The sequence below is a fragment of the Archocentrus centrarchus genome, chromosome 6 (assembly GCF_007364275.1).
Source record: "Archocentrus centrarchus isolate MPI-CPG fArcCen1 chromosome 6, fArcCen1, whole genome shotgun sequence".
Classification (NCBI taxonomy): Eukaryota; Metazoa; Chordata; class Actinopteri; order Cichliformes; family Cichlidae; genus Archocentrus; species Archocentrus centrarchus.
Window position 1 is genome coordinate 32,508,800 of NC_044351.1, and position 20,325 is coordinate 32,529,124.

A 20,325-nucleotide genomic window follows, 5' to 3' on the forward strand; every position below is an offset into this window, starting at 1 on the left:
CAAAACATCAGTCTCTATAGGTAGGCCCCGCCCATAAACAGTGACCCGCCCTCTGCTGACGGAGGAAAGTCTAAGGTTGCTATAGTAACCATGCCCCTCCCTCTTAAGCAGGTTCTGTACCACTCCCTCTCTGCATCAGGGATGCTGCAAAAACTGCACACACAGAAAGTATGAAAACACAACACAAAGAAAGAGTGAGATTAAAAATACACGAGTCAAGCCATTTTCTTTCAAACACTTTCATTATTTTTCTCCACACAACTGAAAAACAAAACAGAGTAATTCCTAGAAACAGAAAGAAAGAAAGAAAGAAAGAAAGAAAGAAAGAAAGAAAGAAAGAGAAAGAAAGAAAGAAAGGAGAGTGAAACTACAGAGAGAGAGCTTGGCATGCTGTAGCATGCTGCAGACTAACGTGGTGGTGCAGGGCATCGTCACCAGGCTGATGGCATATAGCAGAGCTTCTTCTGGGACCCGAAATCAAATAAAGATCTATAGTTGTGCCTCTCAGGGTGCTGCCACATTAGACCGAGCTGTTGTCAGAACATGGGGAAACGCCAGAAATGAGCCCACAGCCTGAGAAACGCTGTCGGACAGAAAAGCAACAGCAAACCTCTCTGCCCCTGGAGGTTGTTACCAATGGTGATGGCCTCAGCCATCTCGCCACTCCATCGTGTGAAAGGAGGACGTGCACACATACACACACACATTCACCTACTTTGATGAGCATTCATGCGCATACACATAAAGAAACAGAGGGTTTGTCGTGTTATGGGTTTGAGAGAAATCCAGGTGACTACAAAACTGTGACAGGTATCTGTGGCAGTCTTGTGTGTCACTAAGAGTCTTGCTTAGCAGGGGAGAAGTTAAGGAATGGAGATGATAAATCCTGACTTGGCCCCGGTTACTGCTTGCTACAATAGCCTTGCATCACCTAGCTTCAATTAATCTGTGTCATTTATCCTAGTAAAATCAATAAGACAGACGCTGGTCTCCAGACTGTGCTCCTATCAAAGCCTAACATGTTGCTTCTGAAGCTTGTTTTGCTTTCAGATTCAATGCACAACTAAGTTATTACAGTACATATGCATGCATTGTTGTACTTGGATCAATTTGCTCTACAAAAGCAATGCAGGTGGGCGACTAGTATTTTTTTTCAGACATCTTGCAAGTATAGTATAAAATATGTTGTCATTATCTTCAGGTTAAGTTTTAACAGAAGCAGTCGGAGACATCGCCAGCAGAGCCACATTTGTGAGGCTTCAGTGGAAGTGGTATTTTCCTCTAAATACCTCCGCTGGTGGTACAGCGGGCGCAGGGCTCTGCCAATAAGCTGTGCCGCAAACAGCCACCAACTCAGGTTCCACCCTTTGACCGGTGTGTGTGGAGGTGGGGAGAGTGGGAGGGAGAGAGATGGAGGGAGCACAGCTGTCAGCGGATGCTAGTAGGCTAGATGTTGCTGTGCGGCAACTCTGTCCTCGTGAGATGCTCTTGTAAAGTTCATGAGCAGCGTGAAAGGCCACTGTGTAACTTGGAGACCACACACACACATATACACACACGCACATACCGTGATGGCAAAAACATCCAAGCTTGATAGAAACTCACATTTCACTGTAAATACAGTATCCAAACACACACACACACATAACCAGAGACACACAGAACAAGAACAGATGAATAAGAAGGACGGGGTAAAAGCATTGAATGTGTTTGGGTGTGTGTGCATGCATGCATGCATGTGTGGTCAGCGCGCACACACTGTGCAGCTCTTGAGTGTGTATCAGCCAACACAACCGACGCAATCACACAACCATCAGTAACAACACCGGGTCAGGCGGAAGAACCAAAAGGCAGGAGATTTAGAAAGAGGGGAGGAGGGTTACAAAATAAAGAACATATCCATCGATGTATTGTACATGAGAGAAATATGTTAATAAATAAATTTTGAGTTACAAATCTGTTGAAAACTATGATTTGAAGATGAAAAAGTCTGTCTGGTCAGTCCTGTCTGCGCACTTGCTGTAAAAGCCAGCTGCAGCTCTCGTGCCTGAGAATCAGACAGCCCACTCCAGTCTTGATGTGAACTTGTGAAGCTCACTTAAGTCCAGTTTCCTGGACTGTATTATCTCCCTGCAGTCCAGTCATCTGGACTGGTTTACCCCTCTTGCGTCCACTTCTTTGGGCTTTGCGCTTCAGCATTTCTTCCGCAACGGCCGGACCAAGCTCTGCTTAGTTTGGGTTAGCCACCTTTAGCCCAAGTGACGGTGGAGCCCTCATTGGTCCTAGCTGGTTGCAGCCATCTCACCAGGAACACGAAGGGGCAGCAGATTCGCCGTAATACTCGTATGAATTTATAGTTGTTGTAGCATAGGTAGGCTGACTCTGAAAGCGCTGCTGTCTTTAAATAAAAAAGTGGATAAACAAAATAGCCACTCCAATGTTGAGCAGAATCACCATGACAACCAGGATGGAGCTGTAGGCCTGCGTGGGAGAGAGAGAAAGAGAGAAAAGGGAAAGTGTCAATAATAAGGACACACACACACACACACACACACACGCACAATCGAGGCTGTTTTCAGTACATTCAACCTGAACAGCACTCACATTTATTTTCATCTTTTTATAACCTCTTTATGTATCCAAACATAAAAAATATATATATGGAAAAAGATTAGATAGATAGATAGATAGATAGATAGATAGATAGATAGATAGATAGATAGATAGATAGATAGATAGATAGATAGATAGATAGATAGATAGATAGATAGATAGATAGATAGATAGATAGATAGATAGATAGATAGATAGATAGATAGATAGATAGATAGCACAAATGAATTTAGTTAATTAGGTGACTTTTGTCAAATAATATGTTTAATGTATGCAGAAAACTTGGATCTTCTTCTAATAACTGCATGTGCGGTCACTCTGTCAGGTCTCCATCAGAATCTATCGTAGCCTGGATTTTCAAAAACAAGTCTTAAATCTCTACAGGAAAACAAGAGGAACTTGGCATATCTCAGCCTTTCATAATAAAAGCCCCCAGTCAGTTACATTAAGTTACTGTATTCTTTGAAGTAGCACTGCTAGACTGTCACGATAAACAGCTCCCAGATGTTGAAAGGAGATTACGAGACTGACTTAAATTATGCAATACATGTTGGTTTCTTAATTTAAGCACTTTCTCTCAAAGACAAAATTTCAATAACTGATCATGGAGCTCTTTAAACAAATGTGAGCATTTATGTTTTCATTATTATTCCTCTTTTCTGTGACAGGTGATTTGAAAAAAAAATGCTATGCTATGCTAACTTCTATGTTTTTAAAGCATTAAGTTTTTCTCTAAATGTTACGCTTTTTAAATATATTTATCCTTATTTTTTATTTATAGAAGACTAATGAAGAATAACACAGGTCCCAGGACTGAGCCTTGAGGAACTCCACAGGTCAGATGAATATAAGACAAGACACTTTACCAGCAGTGGACACAAGGGACAGGTAAAGAGAAAAATAGCAAAAACTATGCTTGATATCCAAACTCACATCCCCCTCACACCGTCTAATAGGATATTATTACTTTTCATTCTTGTTATTTGGTTTGCAGTGGAGGTGATTTCTAGAAAACATGACACACATGGTAATATGTTCACATCTAAAATAAATGTCAGAAAAGAAACAAAGCAAAAGGGTCAAGTTGCATTTTTAACTAGAAATACTTTTTTAAAAAAAGACCAGAAGCAATGATAAGTTATGTAAAAATCCAAAGTTGGCAATTCTGTTTTACTTAAATATGTTCTATCAACTGCTTAAGCCTACCATAAACTGTCGTCATCTATTTGTTGGCTTGCGGTGTGTCACGCGTCTTCCTGTAAAACGCTTATCCTACACTTTCAACAACGAAGGTGAAATTTGCATGTGAATATAAATACAGCAATTCTGTGTTTATGGAACAAGGAAGCCTAACTTCTCTGAAAGAGTGAGGTCAGAGGTCAAGCTTGGCTGGACTACAGAAGCCTTGAGCTGGTGTCAGTGTGGTCTCTTGCTCCGTGACACTTCAGCAGATGCTTGCTGACAACCTGGGTCATGTGGGTGAAGGCCAGTCTTTCTGACCACCTGTACGCGCTGGGTAATTGTGTGCGAGTAAAACGAGTACATTCACCGACACAATCGCTTTTTGTCTCAAGCAAAATAACACACTTCACTGGCTTTAGCGCACACACACACACACACACACACACACACACACACACACACACACACACACACACACACACACACACACACACACACACACACACACACACACACACAGGAGATTCTAGCTCTTAATAAAAGATTTACCAAAAGTGGAGGACCTGCAGAAGACCCATGATTTTAATTAAGTCTACCTCTGAAATAATTTTAACAATAGCTGCAGTGGGAGAGGGAAAATAGGACTCTGTGAACCTCCACACACACTTATTAAGCTGCATTAGTGCAACACTGTTGTAAATGAATCCGTCCAGAGGCCGCTAACAAGGTTTGTGTTGATCAACACGGTGATGGGCTTATCGCAGATCTGTGTCATAGATGATTACCAGACCACAGGTGGACGAATCATCTGAAGACCTGCCTATTTTTTTTTTTTTCCAATTTAAGAATTGATATCCTTATTCGTGGTGCCACACGATTTAGTACTAATGACTTTCATACACAACTTGTAAGGGTTTTACACAAGAGTTTCCTTTTTTTTAAAAAGTGCCTCATTGATTATGCAGCAGATTGGTCTTTGGTCTAACTGCTTCATTAGTTCTGGAGAAATAAACTGTCAAACTTTAACAACATATTGTTATTGTTTTTGTCCCTAAAAATACTCAGAAACACTGTCTCATCAGGTACCCTGATGGTATTTCCTTGGCCTGCAGTACTTTTTACTAGGATATCACACATAATAAACACATATCTTCATCTGCACAATATTGCTAAAATTAGGAAGTCGTTGATGCATTTGTTACTTCGAGGCTGGACTATTCTAGTTCCTTATTATCGAGCTGCTCTAACAGCTCGCTGAAAAGCCTTCAGTTGATCCAAAATGCTGCAGTAATAGTACTAACAGGAACTTGGAAGAGGGAAGATATTTCTCCCACATTAGATTATTTTTCTTGGCTCCTTGTAAATCTGGAATTGAATTCAGAATCCTTCTCCTCACATACAAAGTCCTGAATGATCTTAAATACTTCAGAGTACCATTTTATGAGTGCAGGCTCAGCTGTGATTCCTAGAGTTGATAAACTTTGAGCTATCAGGCCTCTCTCCTGTGGAACCAGCTCCCCATTTGGATTTGGTAGACAGACACCCTCTCTACTTTTAAAATTAGACTTAAAACTTTCCTTCTGGGTAAAGCTAATAATTAGGGCTAGATCAGATGACCCTCAGCCACCCCCTAGTTATGGTGCTATGGGATCAGGCTTCCTGACATGATTAAATGCCACCACTTAATGCCATCAACTTTTATTTATGCTCTCCCCTAGTTTACAGTGCCAGTCAAAAGTTTGGACACACTGGTTCTATATGTGATGTCATTAATTGAAACTTTGGCTTTGTTTAAGATGAGCATGCCATAATTCCTCATCCCTCAGTGACCACTATCCTGTTAATATTTACTTGATGGACACGCAAGGCTCAAGTCTGGCCACAGAACTGTTTTTAATCAAGATGGAGAACATTCACACGGCTTTAAAATTCTGCATAGGAGACACTCGTTTGCTGGTCGACACAATAACTCGCCATGTGACTGCTTTTATCCCACAAACGCTGCATCAAAGACAGAGGTTCTAATAATTAAAGCACCGATTCAGAGAGAGAAGTTTTGAAGTGACTTAAAAAAATCCTTGACACAAGCCCACTTACACACGCCCCAAGCTGGTAACCTCGGCGTGCTTTTTGATCCTCATCTGAATTTTGAAGTGCACATAGAAAATATCGCAAAAACTGTCTTTTTTTTTTTTTTTTTTTTTATCATCTTAAGAAATACTGCAAAAGCGCAGCCATATCTCTCCCACGCAGATACTGCAAGACCTGTTGGTGCTTTTATCATCTATGGGGTTTGACAACAGCACTGTAATGCTTTCTTTTGTGGCCTCCACCAAGGAAGATCTGGATAAACCGCAGAGGAGCCGAAATGCAGCAGCATGTGCACTGACCAGGATCAGGAGGAGAGGACAGATTATTTTCTGTAGTGGATTTGTCTTTTTCTTTACAATTACTCGTTACTTAAGTAACTGATTACATGTCTTTTTATTGCATGTTCCTGCTAATTTTTCTTTCTGGCCTTTCACCTGTTCCTCCACTATCTACAACTAAGGCTAATAAAGTAACAGCTTTTAGTGTCTGGGATCCTCCAGAGGCAGATGATCTTAAAGATATTTTCACCCCTTCTCTCAGATGCATTTGGAAATATGCTCCTTATTTTTAAATGTAATTTTAGTTTTTTACTTCTTAGATCTCTTCGTTATTGTGTTACTAATTGTTGTCACAGGCAACAGGCTGCGGGGATGCAGCGTCATGTAAAATATGAACCTTTGGGACGCACAGAGGTTCAGTTCTGTGTTCCATGATGCTCAGTCCAGATTTTTGTCTTATTGTGGACACAGTAACAGAACGAGCATCTTTTTTTATTGCTTCTACATAATGCACCTTTCTATTACGAACTCGTACTAATGCTTCACGGAAGGATCTAAGTGATCAATCTATTGACTGAGTTTGAGGACCTGTGTGTTTGTGCTGCTGCACATCTGCGTGTCGGAGCGGCCACGGTGTCCATTCCCATGTTATTCTCTGCGTGTATTGTGTAGTGTGATAGTATCCGTGTATGCCGTGAACCTGTCTTACACAAATCTCACTTGCTTCTCTGTGGCTGCAAACACACACACACACACACACACAGACACACACACAAGCACCCTACCTCCACCCCCCTTGTCACTGACACACGCCCACTGATTGGCCGCCGTTGGAGCAAGGCATACGCTGTTCCCTAGCAACAGAACGCCAGTTAACCAATAGGGGGCCGTCTGTGAGGAAGGGGCTAGTTTGCCAATCTGCTGTTACTAAGGTGCAGAGAGGATTGCTGGGGTTCTCTCTCCGCCTGTGTTTGTGTGTGTGTGTGTGTGTGTGTGTGTGTGTGTGTGTGTGTGTGTGTGTGTGTGTGTGTGTGTGTGTGTTTATCTTCATGTTTCCATGTAGCAGGTAGCAGCAGCCACTGAACTGCTGAACAACTGGCTTCAGTCACTAAAGTCATCACACTGCTGCAGACAGATTCAGATTAAAGTGAGCAAGTTGTGTGAGGGGCGAGGAACTGTATTTAGCAGTTTACACACAAGCAAAGTGAGAGTGCGAGAGAGAGAAAGGGAGCGCGTCCTAATGTGCTCAGAGCATGTCTGCGGCGCACAATGTGTGGTTTTCACTTGCTGGTTTTCCTGTTGCTTTCATTAGCTAATGCCGCGACCATATTATCACCCAGGATTAGCGGGATGGGGCCATCCACCAGCCTGAGTCAAGATGTAGCCAAAAAATTATATTACAGCAGCATAATCCCCCCCCCCCCCCCCCCCCTCCCTCCACTCATAGTACAAAAAAATCTTCCTTTATTTCACAAGGTTAAACCTTGTGCCTCTCCACCCGGATTATCTTAATATGTGGGATAACATTGTGTTATGTCACTGGGGATGGGATGTATCCTCATGACAGTAGGCAACAAATCCTTTTAGTCAAATCAATGTGTGGCAGTGACATGACAGATATGAAAAACGCACCATTTAGCTGCTGTCCACTGACATTAAGGCTGAATGGAGTGGTTCATAATGAAATTCTGCTGCTATCATTTATATTTTTCATGTTAACAACTGATCTAATTACTTAATGTAAAGTGAAATGGGTTACTTTTGGTGAGCCCAAAGTTGCTCTCAGAGCTTTGGTGGTTTTTGGTTTTATACCTGCAGCATGACAGCACAAAGCCTCAGTGTTTGAGCAGCAAAAGCTGTGATAAAACACTATTTACGTGTCCAGCACTAAATGGCAGGTGACGTTAATGAATAGCTGGTGAACAAAGAGCCACCTGTGGCTAAGGCCTAGGCTACAACATAGGCGATCTGAGGGCGCCATTCCAATTAATCCTCAGAAACTAGCTGCAATTTAGACTGGAGCACAGTAGATGGCGCTCAGAAGATGGCCTGAGGCTAAAAATACACAAAGGTATTTTACTACAATGTAGACCTAAATCTAAAAATAGAATGATATCTATTGTCTCAACCCCATCTATTAAAAAGACAATAAAAATTTCCAGAAATAACCAGTTTATTCCATAGCTCCAGAGGATGCTATTCATTACCTAACTGAAAGTCCTGCAGGTGTAAGAGAGTGAGAGTTCTTGACTATATCAGAACTTTTACGGCAAACACCATCCTGGTTTTTATGCAGCTAGCCGTCATTAAGACAAGAAGGTGAAGCGCTACGTTATCAGCAAACACTACACTGGTCAACAAGTATTTTGCTGCTGGGATTCTTTCACCTGTACTTGCTGATTCCAAATCTGAAAAGCATGACCCCGTTTTTCAGTTACGATGTTCCAAGTATTGGACAGCTAGGACGACTGGGCAGAAATGCCTTTCAGCATTTAAGAAATATGTTTGTTCTTGAAAAAAGTGAAGCCAAAAATTAAGGAAGGTGTTTTTGTTGGTCCTGAAATCCATGATGCTTGATGAGGAGTTCGAAAGGAAACTGAAGCCTGCTGAATCAGCAGCATGGGAAGCATTCAAGCAGGTTTTTTTGGCAATCACAAAGCAGAGAATTATGCTGAGCTTGTGGAGAACATGCTGAAAGCATGTCAGCTATTAAGTGCCAGAATGTCACTTAAGATGCACTTTTTATATTCTCATCTCAGCTTATTTCCACCAAAGCAATGAGCACAGGGAAAGGTTTGATCAAGATATAAAAGTGATGGAAAACCAGTAACAGGGAAAATTTAATCTGAGCATGATGGGCGACTACTGTTGGTTCTTGCAAAAAGAAACGGATGTGCAGAACATGCGCAAAAGCAAGTGCCTCAAACAGTTTTGAGCACGCTGACCTCATTTTATTTTGAACAAAATTAACAGAAATATGCTTAAATGCATCTCTGGTATTTGTGTAGGTCCTCAGTCACCCAGGTCAAAGTAGTCTCTGGAACTTGCTAAAAGGCAAGTGGACTTCTTAAAGTTTCTTGAAGACATTTTAACTTCTTCAGTTCTCAAACTGCAAGGTGGAGAAACCTGGGTATTTAAAGCCGAGTGTGGGTTGTTCCCCAAACTATTTTGGTGTGAAATAGTTAAAATTCCAGACATTGTGTTGATTTATTACTTTGATCTTCAAAAGTCGTCATCAATAATGTGTATCTCAAAAACCTCATGTGCAAACTTGAATCAGATTTCATTTCTAAAATCAGTGTAGAAACACTAAAGATCTGAAGTTCCCAGTAGCAAACCCTGTGGGTGTAGTACTTGCTAAGTAGTGCTAACATAATAAAATAATACAATTTCAGCAACTTAAGAAAAAACCTAAGCAAACACTTCTTCAATGAGTTATTATTATGATTAACAACCCAACATGTCATGTTAATTGTCAGATAAGAGGTGCAGCTAGCAGACAGCTAGCAGACATAGTTGCCTGTATCTGCATCCACCAGTCACTCAAAGAGGCCACGCCCCCAATAATGATAACTTTAAGCCTTAATACGCTCAAATGCGTGTGGTTTCTTCCTGTTGAAAGGGAGTTTTTCCTCCCCACTGTCGCCAAATGCTGCTCATAGGGGATCGTTTTGATTGTTGGGTTTTTCTGTATTATTTTAGGGTCTTTACCTCACAGTAAAAGCACCTTGAGGCGACTGTTTGTTGTGATTTGGCGCTATATAAATAAAATTGAATTCAATAGAATTTATAAAAATTCAACCATAGGGGAAATGAGCTGTAGAGACTATAACCATTTTTAATAATCACATTCTACATATAATATTTTCATTGCTAATCTCTTAACAACCAAGTGATCAGCAGCTGGTCTAGGATTAGAAGTAGGGTTAGGTTTGGTTTAAGCCGTGTACTGATTTTAAGAAACTTTGACATTTTACTTTTCAAAATAAGTCTCACAAATTCATTTTGGCAGAACAGTTTTCTGGCTGCTCCAGGTGGGCATTAACCGAACCCTAATCTTACCCCTGACATTGACGGGCTGCTGTTAAACTGATGATAAGCAGTTTGGTTAAATTGGGCATTTTATCCTTTCAAATTATTACTATTATTATTATTTTCATTCATGTTGGTTTCCACTTGATCTGAATAGCCACACTTGAAGGAAGTGTGAAAAGCCAATCATCATTAAAGCACCGACGGGGGTGTGAGCGTAATTAGCGCACATGTTCATAAAGTCTCTGTAGTGCTTTTTGGACAGTACAGACAAAAAGCGCCACAAATAGTTGAGTGATAAATGAAAGAAGAGTACTATGACATACAAACTCCATGTCATTGGCACACAAGCGCCAGCACTGGAGAGTCCAGATAACGGGCGACACAAACACCTTTAAGGGTGATGGTTCCACTGGGCACAGAGCCCTGCCCCAATCAAGAAATGGTTTTCCCACTTTGGTCCCCAACAGCTTGACTGGCTCTAAACACCATCCGACTTCTTTGACCTCATTACCCACCATCATGATCTTGTGGCTGCAGCCAGCCTTTCCACAAGTTTTTAATTTTAAATTCTACTTTGGGGTGAAAAATTATCTTCATTTTAGTCACAATTTATATCATATATTGTAACAAGCTAATTTGTGGAGACAGGCCTGCAGAATCATTCCAACAGGTTTAAAACATATGTGCACGTGTTCCATATAAACACTGGGAAACTGAGCTGAGCTTAATCACATTAACACAATTTTCCCCAACAGACTCTCTAATAGAGGAATGTTTGCCAATGCATTTGATCAGCATGTAGCTTGATAATAAATGAAAGAGCTCGGGAACAGTTTGTGAAGTATATCTGCACGCTCGTGAAAAAAATCCACAGAAACCAGAGAGGTGTACTCTAAAGCAAGCTTGACACAGCCAGGCTTTCTATGAGTTAGAGGGCTCAACCAATCCTGACTGAAGCCTGACTGAAACTGAGGAGTGACGACTAAACATCCCCCCAGGTGGATGTTGAGGTGGTCGTGCAGCAGCAGCACTGACATGGGAAATTTTGCAGCTTAAAGAAAGGGTGTGTCAAACTTAGACAACCAAGGATAAGCAGCTGAGCTAAATAATAATAACAAAAATTGAAAAATAACTTTAAAAACTTTTTCTAAATTGTAAAATATGAAATGTACCCTTTTAAAAATTTAAAGGAAGGAATTTCAAATCATACAAACATAGACAGGTATGCATCCCATTGTATAAACAGCTGCTCATATCCTCTCTCGTGCCACGCAGCCACGCACAACAGTGCACCAAGAAAACGACTTCATCATCCAGGCTATGTTCTGTAAGAGCTGAGTTTTGTGTCATAAAGGTTATTCGTGCTGTAACAGTTTAACAGGCAGGTCAAATTACAAGCTTAAGATTTAAAGCTGCAAAAAAGGTTTGAAGGATCATTAATCTAACCTTATAGCTGTCACTTGTTTTATTCCAGCGGCTAATGAAGCAGAGGTGATGATTTAGACATTAAGTACCAGAAATCAGCAGTTCTGCGCAGCTTTAATCTCGTCTTTCAAAGTAAAGTGTCTGTGTGTGAGAGAAGAAGACAGTCTTACCGAGTTGCCTTTGCTCTGTATGAGGCTGTGGTCCTGCTGTGCCGGTGTGATGGGGGATGATTTCAGAGGGGGGGAGAGGGTGAGGTCCCGGCGGAGAGGCCGCGAGTCCATCTTCTCCCCCTGTCTGTCCAGCTTGTGCAAAGAGTCCTTTCCCCCTTCCCTTCCCTCTTTCCCGTCCCTTCCCTCCCTCCCATCTCGGTTCTTATGCCTCTGTCGCTGTACAGCGTGCGAACGCCCCTCTCCGTGACCATGCCTCTCCTCCCCATGCCCATGGGGCTTGTGGGTAGTTGAGTCTCTGGGCTGTAAAGGCTTCATCTCCATCTCGTAGTTGCTAATTTTCTCCTCGTCCTGCTCCAGCAGCCGGCCTCCCCTGCCGTGCACACCTCTGTGGCCGGACGTCCAAGAGGCAGATGAGGATGACTCTGTCCACCTGGCCTGTCTGTGATTGGAAGAGCTGTGCTCCCGCGACTTGTGATTAGAGGAGCTGTGTTTGTGTCCATTGGTCCGGCTAGTGCCTCGCCCACTGATCCCACCTCCCCCTTTTGACAACATTCCCCTCCTTTTGTCTTCACTCCAGCTGTTGGCCCGTGGATACTCACCCTTCCCTCCTCCTCCAACACCTTCACCTCCCACACTACCTCCCTCCATCAACACCTGAATCTCTGTCTGCTCTCCTCCCCCACCTTTCTCACCTCTATCTCCTCCATCCCTACCCCTGTCCCCATGGTCCACTGCGGTCTGCCGGTGGAAACGGGCGCTCTTGCTGCGCTGCGACGGCCGGGCAGGTGGCGGTGGGGTGTGGGGTGGCGAAGACGAAGGCGGGCTGAGATCAGGGGTTGCAGCATCATTAGAGGGGTCATCGGAGGCCGCACTCTTCACATAGAGGTCTGGACTGTCAGCTGTCCCAGCGCTACTCGACAACCCCTCACCCTCCACTTCGCTGGACACCTGACGCTTGGGACGCTGCACTTCCATACCTGCAGAAGACAGGTGACATCAAAAGGCATTCAGGAGGAGGAGATGAAGAAGCTATGAAGGTGTTTTTGTTGCTGGCATTACACAATCTGTGTTTGTTACTGCTTTAAACTTGTGCAACTGCACTGTAAGTACACTAGTATCACTGCAGAAAACACTGACACAAATCTGACATTTGTATACATCTAAGCTAGGGACTGTGCAAAAATGCTAAGAGTTGGGAACGGGGTTAAAACATTTAAATAAAAATATCAGCACAACCATCGCATGCATATAACTTTCATACATTGGTGACTGCACCCACCCACAAGGCATCAAACACAAGTTTGATATTTCTCTGCATATGATCTCATTACATGTTAGGGAATATATAAAAATTATTGGGTTAGAGCAGGGGTTGAATTTAACACCCCCAACAGAACAATCTGATTTTCTTTAGACACTATGTTTGTAGCGTTTCTCCTACAATCAGAATTCACAACACAATGCCCCACGTCCCCAAGAAGCCAAAAAGGAAAAAATAATGAAAGCAAAATATTCTATTCACTTTATTTAATTTCCTTAATTTATCCAGCTTCTCTTGTAGTTTCTTTACTCTGCTGTCACCATGTGCAGTGTATGGTAAGGGATACAGAGCGCAGAGGAGAGGAGAGGGGACAGAGGAAGAAGAGAACCTACTGTAAGTGCACTAGAAAAGTTCCCAATTCATCCGGAACCAAATACAGCAGGGAAGCCATCAGACTGCTGTGGCATTTATGCTTGCTCGTTGCGTTGCTTGTTTGGAGTGTGTCGTCTACTAATTGTAAGGTCAGCAGTTTGACCCAGTTCCTCCAGTCAGCATGTCTAAGCATTCTTGGGCAAGATCCTGAACCCCAAATTGCCCTGATCCGTTCATCAGAGCGTTTGTCAGATTTTTACTGATCTTTGACGAAGCAGAGGAATTGTGGGAATTGAACCCGACACCAAAAAGCTAGCAGTGTATAACCCACAGACAGTTTAAGAGATGGACGTAGGTACTCTGACACCGTCCACTGGGTTGGAGGTTCATTTTTGAAGCACTGTCACCCACTGGCTACCCCAATGAGTATATCCTGGATAATCATCCTTCCTGAGTGAGATTGACCAAAATTTATGCATGACCCAAAATGAACAACTGAGGCCAAAAACTCAGCAGCAAAGTGTTTACAGAGGTCAAGGCAGATGACTGTTTTCCCACAGACTTTTCTTGGACAGGAAGTCTTTTTGCAATCATAGTTATCGCGTCCTGGTGGCCTTTAAAAAAATGCAGGTTAAGGCACATGGTTGCAGTGGTTGCACTTTTTCAACCTAGAAGCTAAGTCCATCAACAATTACTGCTGAGTTCTTTTCAAGCAGTAAGAAATGCACTAAACATTAAAAAAAAATTATGAAATGCATAAACAACAGCTGCAGCAGACAGTTTTTAACACTAAGTTTCAACTCACTGCAAAGCATTTTCTGCATGATTTTCTCCATGGCAGGGGGTAATTGAAGGACCAAACAACAGCATCTTTTTGACCCTGCCCCCCCTGGTGACAGTAGATAGCTACAACATGAAGATGTGGGCGCAGCACCTACGGACAGCCAATGCACAAGCGTGCCGGATTCTTTACAGACTAGCTCTCAAGCACAGGCAGCTGTTCTGCGGAGTAGCAGTAACACGATGAAATTAAAACAGGAAAAATGGAGGGTCATTTAAAAAAAAACATCCCAAATGTCTAAAAAAACATTAAATAAAAAAAAAACATACATCGTAAATGGTGAATATTCTATCTACTCTCAATTCTTCCCTGAAACTGTTACGTAAACAGCGAACAAAGCACAGTAGGGAGTTCTGTGCCCACTGATGGACTTGTGCACTGCAGCAGTTTCCCTCCACTCCAAGTCCACTTGATTAAAATTAACAAATCAGCTGCATGGTGCCAAAATTGCCTGGCAAAGCCTTCCAGACAAAAATTTATTAAACATAAAAAGCACAAGCCTGTGTAGAAGTTTGTTTAAAAAATAAAAAAAAAATCACAAGAATTTCACTGGGATCCTCCCATAACCGATCTGATCATCCATTCCACCTCGACATCTTTCCACACAGCCTTTTATTTTTTGTGAGAGCAGAAGAGGGGGAAACCGTGAGGTAGATGATGATTATCAAAACAGGTTATCAAAACAATCATGCTGCAAAATGTCAACGCTGATGCTTGTTGACATGGATGCTCTCACAACTCTGTGTGTCCGAGTTTGTTTTTTATCAGAATAGCTGGCAAAAGAAGAATCATTGTCATCTCAGCTGTGTGTGTGTGTGTGTGTGTGTGTGTGTGTGTGTGTGTGTGTGTGTGTGTGTGTGTGTGTGTGTGTGTGTGTGTGTGTGTGTGTGTGTGAGACTGTACAGTGCACAGCATGAAGTCACTGTGTACGTGTGTGTCACGCTGCACGTTGGAGTGTGTTGGCTACCTGCAGTGTTCTACAAGTGTGAGTGACAGTGGCAGAACTGCAAAGCTGGAGGGTGGCCGACGTTGACCTTTACCACCAACCCACACACACACACACACACACACACACAAAAGTGGACGTGTTTTGTTTGTTCAGGGATGTGTGTGTTCACGTATTGTTGCCTGCCTGGCTAGGTTTTTGCATATCTCTAGACACAGATATGAGCATGTGCTACACATAACTACATGTGTGTTGGGATTTTGATCAGTGTGTGTGGTTGCGCACCGTTTCCTGGGTGCTGGAAGGAAGGGGAGAACTGCTTGGCGGTGACCCTCGCGAGGCGACTCTCCTCCTGGGCTTTCTGGGCGGCTGTTACCGCCGCCTCGGCTTTGCCCTGCGCGTGAGCCGTCCTGAAACACAGGAGAGGAATAATGATAACCTTTATTTATGAAGCACATTCCAAATCCACGTTACACGGCGCTTCACACGTGCGACTAAATAAAGCACTGGAAGAAAAAAAACCATATGAAGACAGGTGAAACATAAACAACTGTTTAGGAAATTTTTAAAGAGTTAAAAGAATAGAAACTCAGATAAAATCAGGAATGGTTTTCTCATAAAGATCCGTTTAAATATGCACCTTAAATGAAGTCACTGACTCAGCTAACCTGACTTCCTCTGGCATATCATTCCAGAGCCTCAGGAACCTGACAGTAAATACTTTGTCCCCTTTACTACGTATTGGTATATATGGTAGAGGTCAGGCATGTAGCTAGGTGAAAGGCCATGAAAACCCTTAAAAATAATCAATGAACTCTTAAAACCTATTCTAAAACATACTGAGAGCCAGTGTAAAAGCATGCAACAAAGGCACGCAGCACAAGGGGATCTACTCTGCTCATTTCCTGCTTCACCTTTTTATACTTGGACTCTAATAGAGCACCTTTGCATGAATCACAGCTCAAACATAATCCTCGATTATCTTCTACTTCGTCTTTGTGCAGCCCCTCAGTTCAACAGCTATCTGAAATAAGCAGTTTTGGCTTCCGCCTCTTTCCTTCAAGCCAGTTTTCTTATGATTGGTTACCCCTTACAATCAGAAGGTTTGACCAGAAAGTGGGTGGGGCTTCTGAACTCATAGCCTCAACTGTGTGCACAAGTTGATCGTATTATGAAGATCATACAGAACTAAGAGTAGATAAAACTGAAACCGTGGTGTGAACTTTGAGTTTTTGGCTCATAGGGGTTATGTTTATGCTCATGTTGGTGATTGGTTTCCCCAATCTAATGTCTTTCAGAACAAAGAGTACAGTATGTTGAAAGAAGGAACAGAAAATAAAAAACATTAAAAAATAGAACAGCCCAAAAATACTGTAATTTTAAAAAAATCATTAGAAACTGACCTTTTAAATAAGAAAAGTGCCAACAATGCACCTCAGTGCTTCAGTTTTTCACTGATACAGGGGTATTTGTGGCTGAGCCCTGGTTTAGTCACACTACACCTACAGAACGCACCAACTTCGCTCAATTAATTAGATCCTGGTATTTGTTGCCCAAGGGGTGATGGGAAACTGTGGTAGTTTGAACACTTGCACAGTTGAAAGGAAGGCTAAAATGTGCTTATTGTCTTGGTTATTCCAAACAGGGACTCCTTTTAATAATAATATTTTTTTAAATAAATGTTGCTAAGTATCTAGCTCGTCACGGAAAAAAAAAAGGAGGACATTATGAGCAACCGATTGGTTGATTGTTTCTCAAACTTGCAGAAAAGTATCAGTGAGTACAACACCAGACAAATCAGAGACAGATGGGACAAACTAAGGGAAGTGCAACATAGAGTGTATTAGTGGCACTGATTCTCTATGTCGCTGGAAATATAATGGAGGGAACAACACCACTTCTCTAAAACATATTCCCTCATTTAGTATTTTAATAACACTGGTAGAAAGTTTGAAATCTGATAACTGAGAAGGTCATAGCATAAGACTGACACCCTTTGCATACTCAGGAAACCATTCAATAAGCCCATGTCCTCTATGGATGGGGACATGAAGGAGATGCTACAATGAAGAAAGAAATGTTTCATGGTACATTACAGGTACATTACACCCTTTATTAACTGCAGTGACCCTTCTTTTTTGGAACAAGCAGACCCAAACCACAATGTCAGACCTCATAGTACCGTATCACCCCAATAAAGCACTTCTCTCTCAGACTGCTGGCTTACTTGTGGTTCCTAGGATACTTAAGAGTAGAATGGGAGGCAGAGCCTTCAGCTTTCAGGCCCCTCTTCTGTGGAACCAGCTCCCAGCTTGGATTCAGGAGATTAGGCTTAAAACTTTCCTTTTTGATCAAGCTTATAGTTAGGGCTGGATCAGGTGACCCTGAACCCTCCCTTAGTTATGCTGCAATAGGCACAGGCTGCTGGAGGTTTCTTCCTGTTAAAATGGAGTTTTTCCTTCTCACTGTTGCCAAATGCTTTCTCATAGGGGGTCGTTTTAACTGTTGGGTTTTTTCTGTAATTATTGTAGGGTCTTTATCTTACAATAAAAAGTGCATTGAGGTGACTGTTTGTTGTGATTTGGCGCTATATAAATAAAATTGAACTGAGTTGAATAGAAAATACCAATGGTTCAGTTTTTTCCATTAAATTTGTCACTATTTTATTTATTAATTATTAAGTAAATCTCTGTATCATACTTAACATCCATATATATTAAACCACTGTTAAAAAAAAAAAAGTGGATCTATCATAGTTAAGTGCCATGAACTCACTGTCATGTTCAAGAAACCAGTTTGAGATGAGCTTTGTGCCATGGCGTGTTATCCTGCTGGAAGCAGCCTTCAGAAGATGGGTACGCTGTGGTCATTTTCTCGCAGACAACTGCTGCACACTGGATATTTTCTCTGTAAACCGTAGAGATGGTTGTGTGGGAAAATCCCAACAGATCAGCAGTTTCTGAAATACACAGACCAGCCCATCTGGCACCAACAACCATGCCACGTTCAGAGTCATTTATATCACCTTTCTGCCCCATTCTGATGCTTGGTTTGAACTTCAGCAGGTCATCTTGTCCATGTCTATGTCGAGCTGCTGCCATGTGATTGGCTGATTAGATATTTGCATTAGTGAGCAATTGAATGGGTATAAGTATCAAAGTTGCTGGTGAGTGTATATCTTTTTAAAAGTTGATTTTACTATCAGCTGTGCTTCTCCCAGAGCCCTGTGGGCTGTTAAGGGCGAATATTTGTGGGTTTCCAAGGCAACCCATGTTATTAAACATGGATAAAGTTTTGAAAAATTAGGTCACTGCATGTACAAGTTATCTCTCTGAGCCAAGTATTCAGTTTGAGGCAGTTTATTTTCCTGCTTTTGGCCTTGATATCATAGAGAGGGGATATTCCTGATATGGTCAGTTTAGACACATGGCTCTACCTGTGAGCAAAGAAGCCCCACCCACCTGCTCTTCCACCCTTCTGTATGACAGGGGCTGCCAATCAGAAGAAAGCTGGCTCAAAGGATGTCCTTTAAGGAAGAGGAGCTAAAGCGATTCAGACAGCGGATGAACTGAAGTGCTGCACCAAGGCCCAGTGTAAGAAAATCAAACATTATTTTCTGAAATGTGAATCATCCATAGTCCAAGAATAAAAAAAAAAAAAAAAGAGGTGTAAATGAATGCAGAAGCCCCCCCTTTAAATCAAGGAGGCGATTTTTTTTTTTTCTAAGTAGAGGAAAATTGATGTATAAGGACACTTTTCCTGTCGTTATGGAAGCTTGAATAACACGCCTACATCAATCACATCACCGCTGTGCCCATATAAAGCATTTATTCCGGAGTATTCTTATTAACCGAACGGGGCATCATTCATGGTCTCTTTATATGGCTGACGAATCTCTTTCATGAAAGACACCTGAGCCAGAAGGTGACAAACACGCGCAGGCATCAGCATATTACACGATACCTCACACAGAAGCTGCAGAAGGACAATTACTACAGAACCACAATATGATGTGATAGCATGCATTCATCTGTTTACAGGCACTGTAATCTTCTGCTTGAAAATGTGTTTACTATCACAAAATAATTCATCTCACTGCCTCTCAGCCTGTCAGGCTTTTCACATGCCCGTCATCTTGCTAACAGCCACTTTTCCAGCCTCCTTTTCAATTCGCTCGCTCCCTCTGTTATTTCTTATTTTTCTTTTTGCCTCTCTCTGATTGCCCCTGCCTTCTTTACAACAAACCCCTTTTCATTTGCCTCTTGTCCCACCTTCTTTTCTTTCTCTCTGGTAATATCAAATAGATCTTTTCTCTCAATTACAACCCTCTTCTCCCCACCATCGCTCCATTTCCCTTCACCTGGCTTTCTCTGTCTTTCCGAGGGCTCTCCGCCCGTCCCTTTTCCCTCTCTGGGCAGTAACAGTCTTGATGCAGTGTTGCATGTCGATGGCTATTGATTTTTTTTCTTCTCAGCCTCTCTGTTTCTCTTTCCCCCTCCGTGGACTCTCTGCCAGCAACCACTATGTCAGACCCACAGCATGCACAACACTATCAAGTGCATGAGTGCACGCCTCCTGGTTGAAGGGGAGGTGAGGGTATAAAGAAGGGGAGAGGACTTTCTCCTTAATTCACATGGCATAATCAAGGGTAGTTCTTTTTTTAATACAAAAACATGGTTTAAAGGTCACAAATGAACTGCTTTCCTTTCCAACCCACTCTTTAAAAAGTCTCTCTCTCTCTCTCTCTCTGTCTCATCCTTTCCTCCACAACTTCCTGTCCTGCTCCTGTCTTCCCAGGGAACAACCTGTTTCTGGATGAATCAACTGCCTGGAGAGAAAGGAGCTGCCTGTTCAAAGAGGGCTCGATTATACAACACAGCATCCTGTCCAAAAGAAGAAGAAAAAAAAAAAAGAGCTGCAGATGGAGAGCAGGAAGAGAGAGAAAAGGAAGCAGAGACGGAGGGAAGAAGGACAAAGGGCAGGTACAGAGGGTGAGGATGGAGAGAGAAGATTGGTGTGAGACTGAAAATAAGACTGAGTTAAAAGATGTTACATATTCAGTGTTACTGAATCACTGTCTGGTTAATTGAGGGAAGGAGGATAATCAGTGT

The 20,325-nt window shown here is 42.2% G+C and overlaps 1 protein-coding gene across 2 annotated transcripts in view; it reads right to left on the reverse strand.

The window, feature by feature from the left end:
- Positions 1-288: 288 nt before the first annotated feature.
- Positions 289-20,325, reverse strand: part of jph3b (junctophilin 3b) — a 56,722-nt gene continuing 36,685 nt past the window's right edge. For both annotated transcript variants that reach the window (XM_030731410.1, XM_030731409.1), the window contains 3 exons: positions 15,500-15,624; positions 11,795-12,771; positions 289-2,481 (listed from right to left, as the gene is read on the reverse strand). In XM_030731410.1, coding sequence (XP_030587270.1) covers positions 2,401-2,481; positions 11,795-12,771; positions 15,500-15,624 — 1,183 coding nt within the window. In that variant the 3' untranslated portion in view covers positions 289-2,400. The remainder of the gene's footprint in view (positions 2,482-11,794; positions 12,772-15,499; positions 15,625-20,325) is intronic.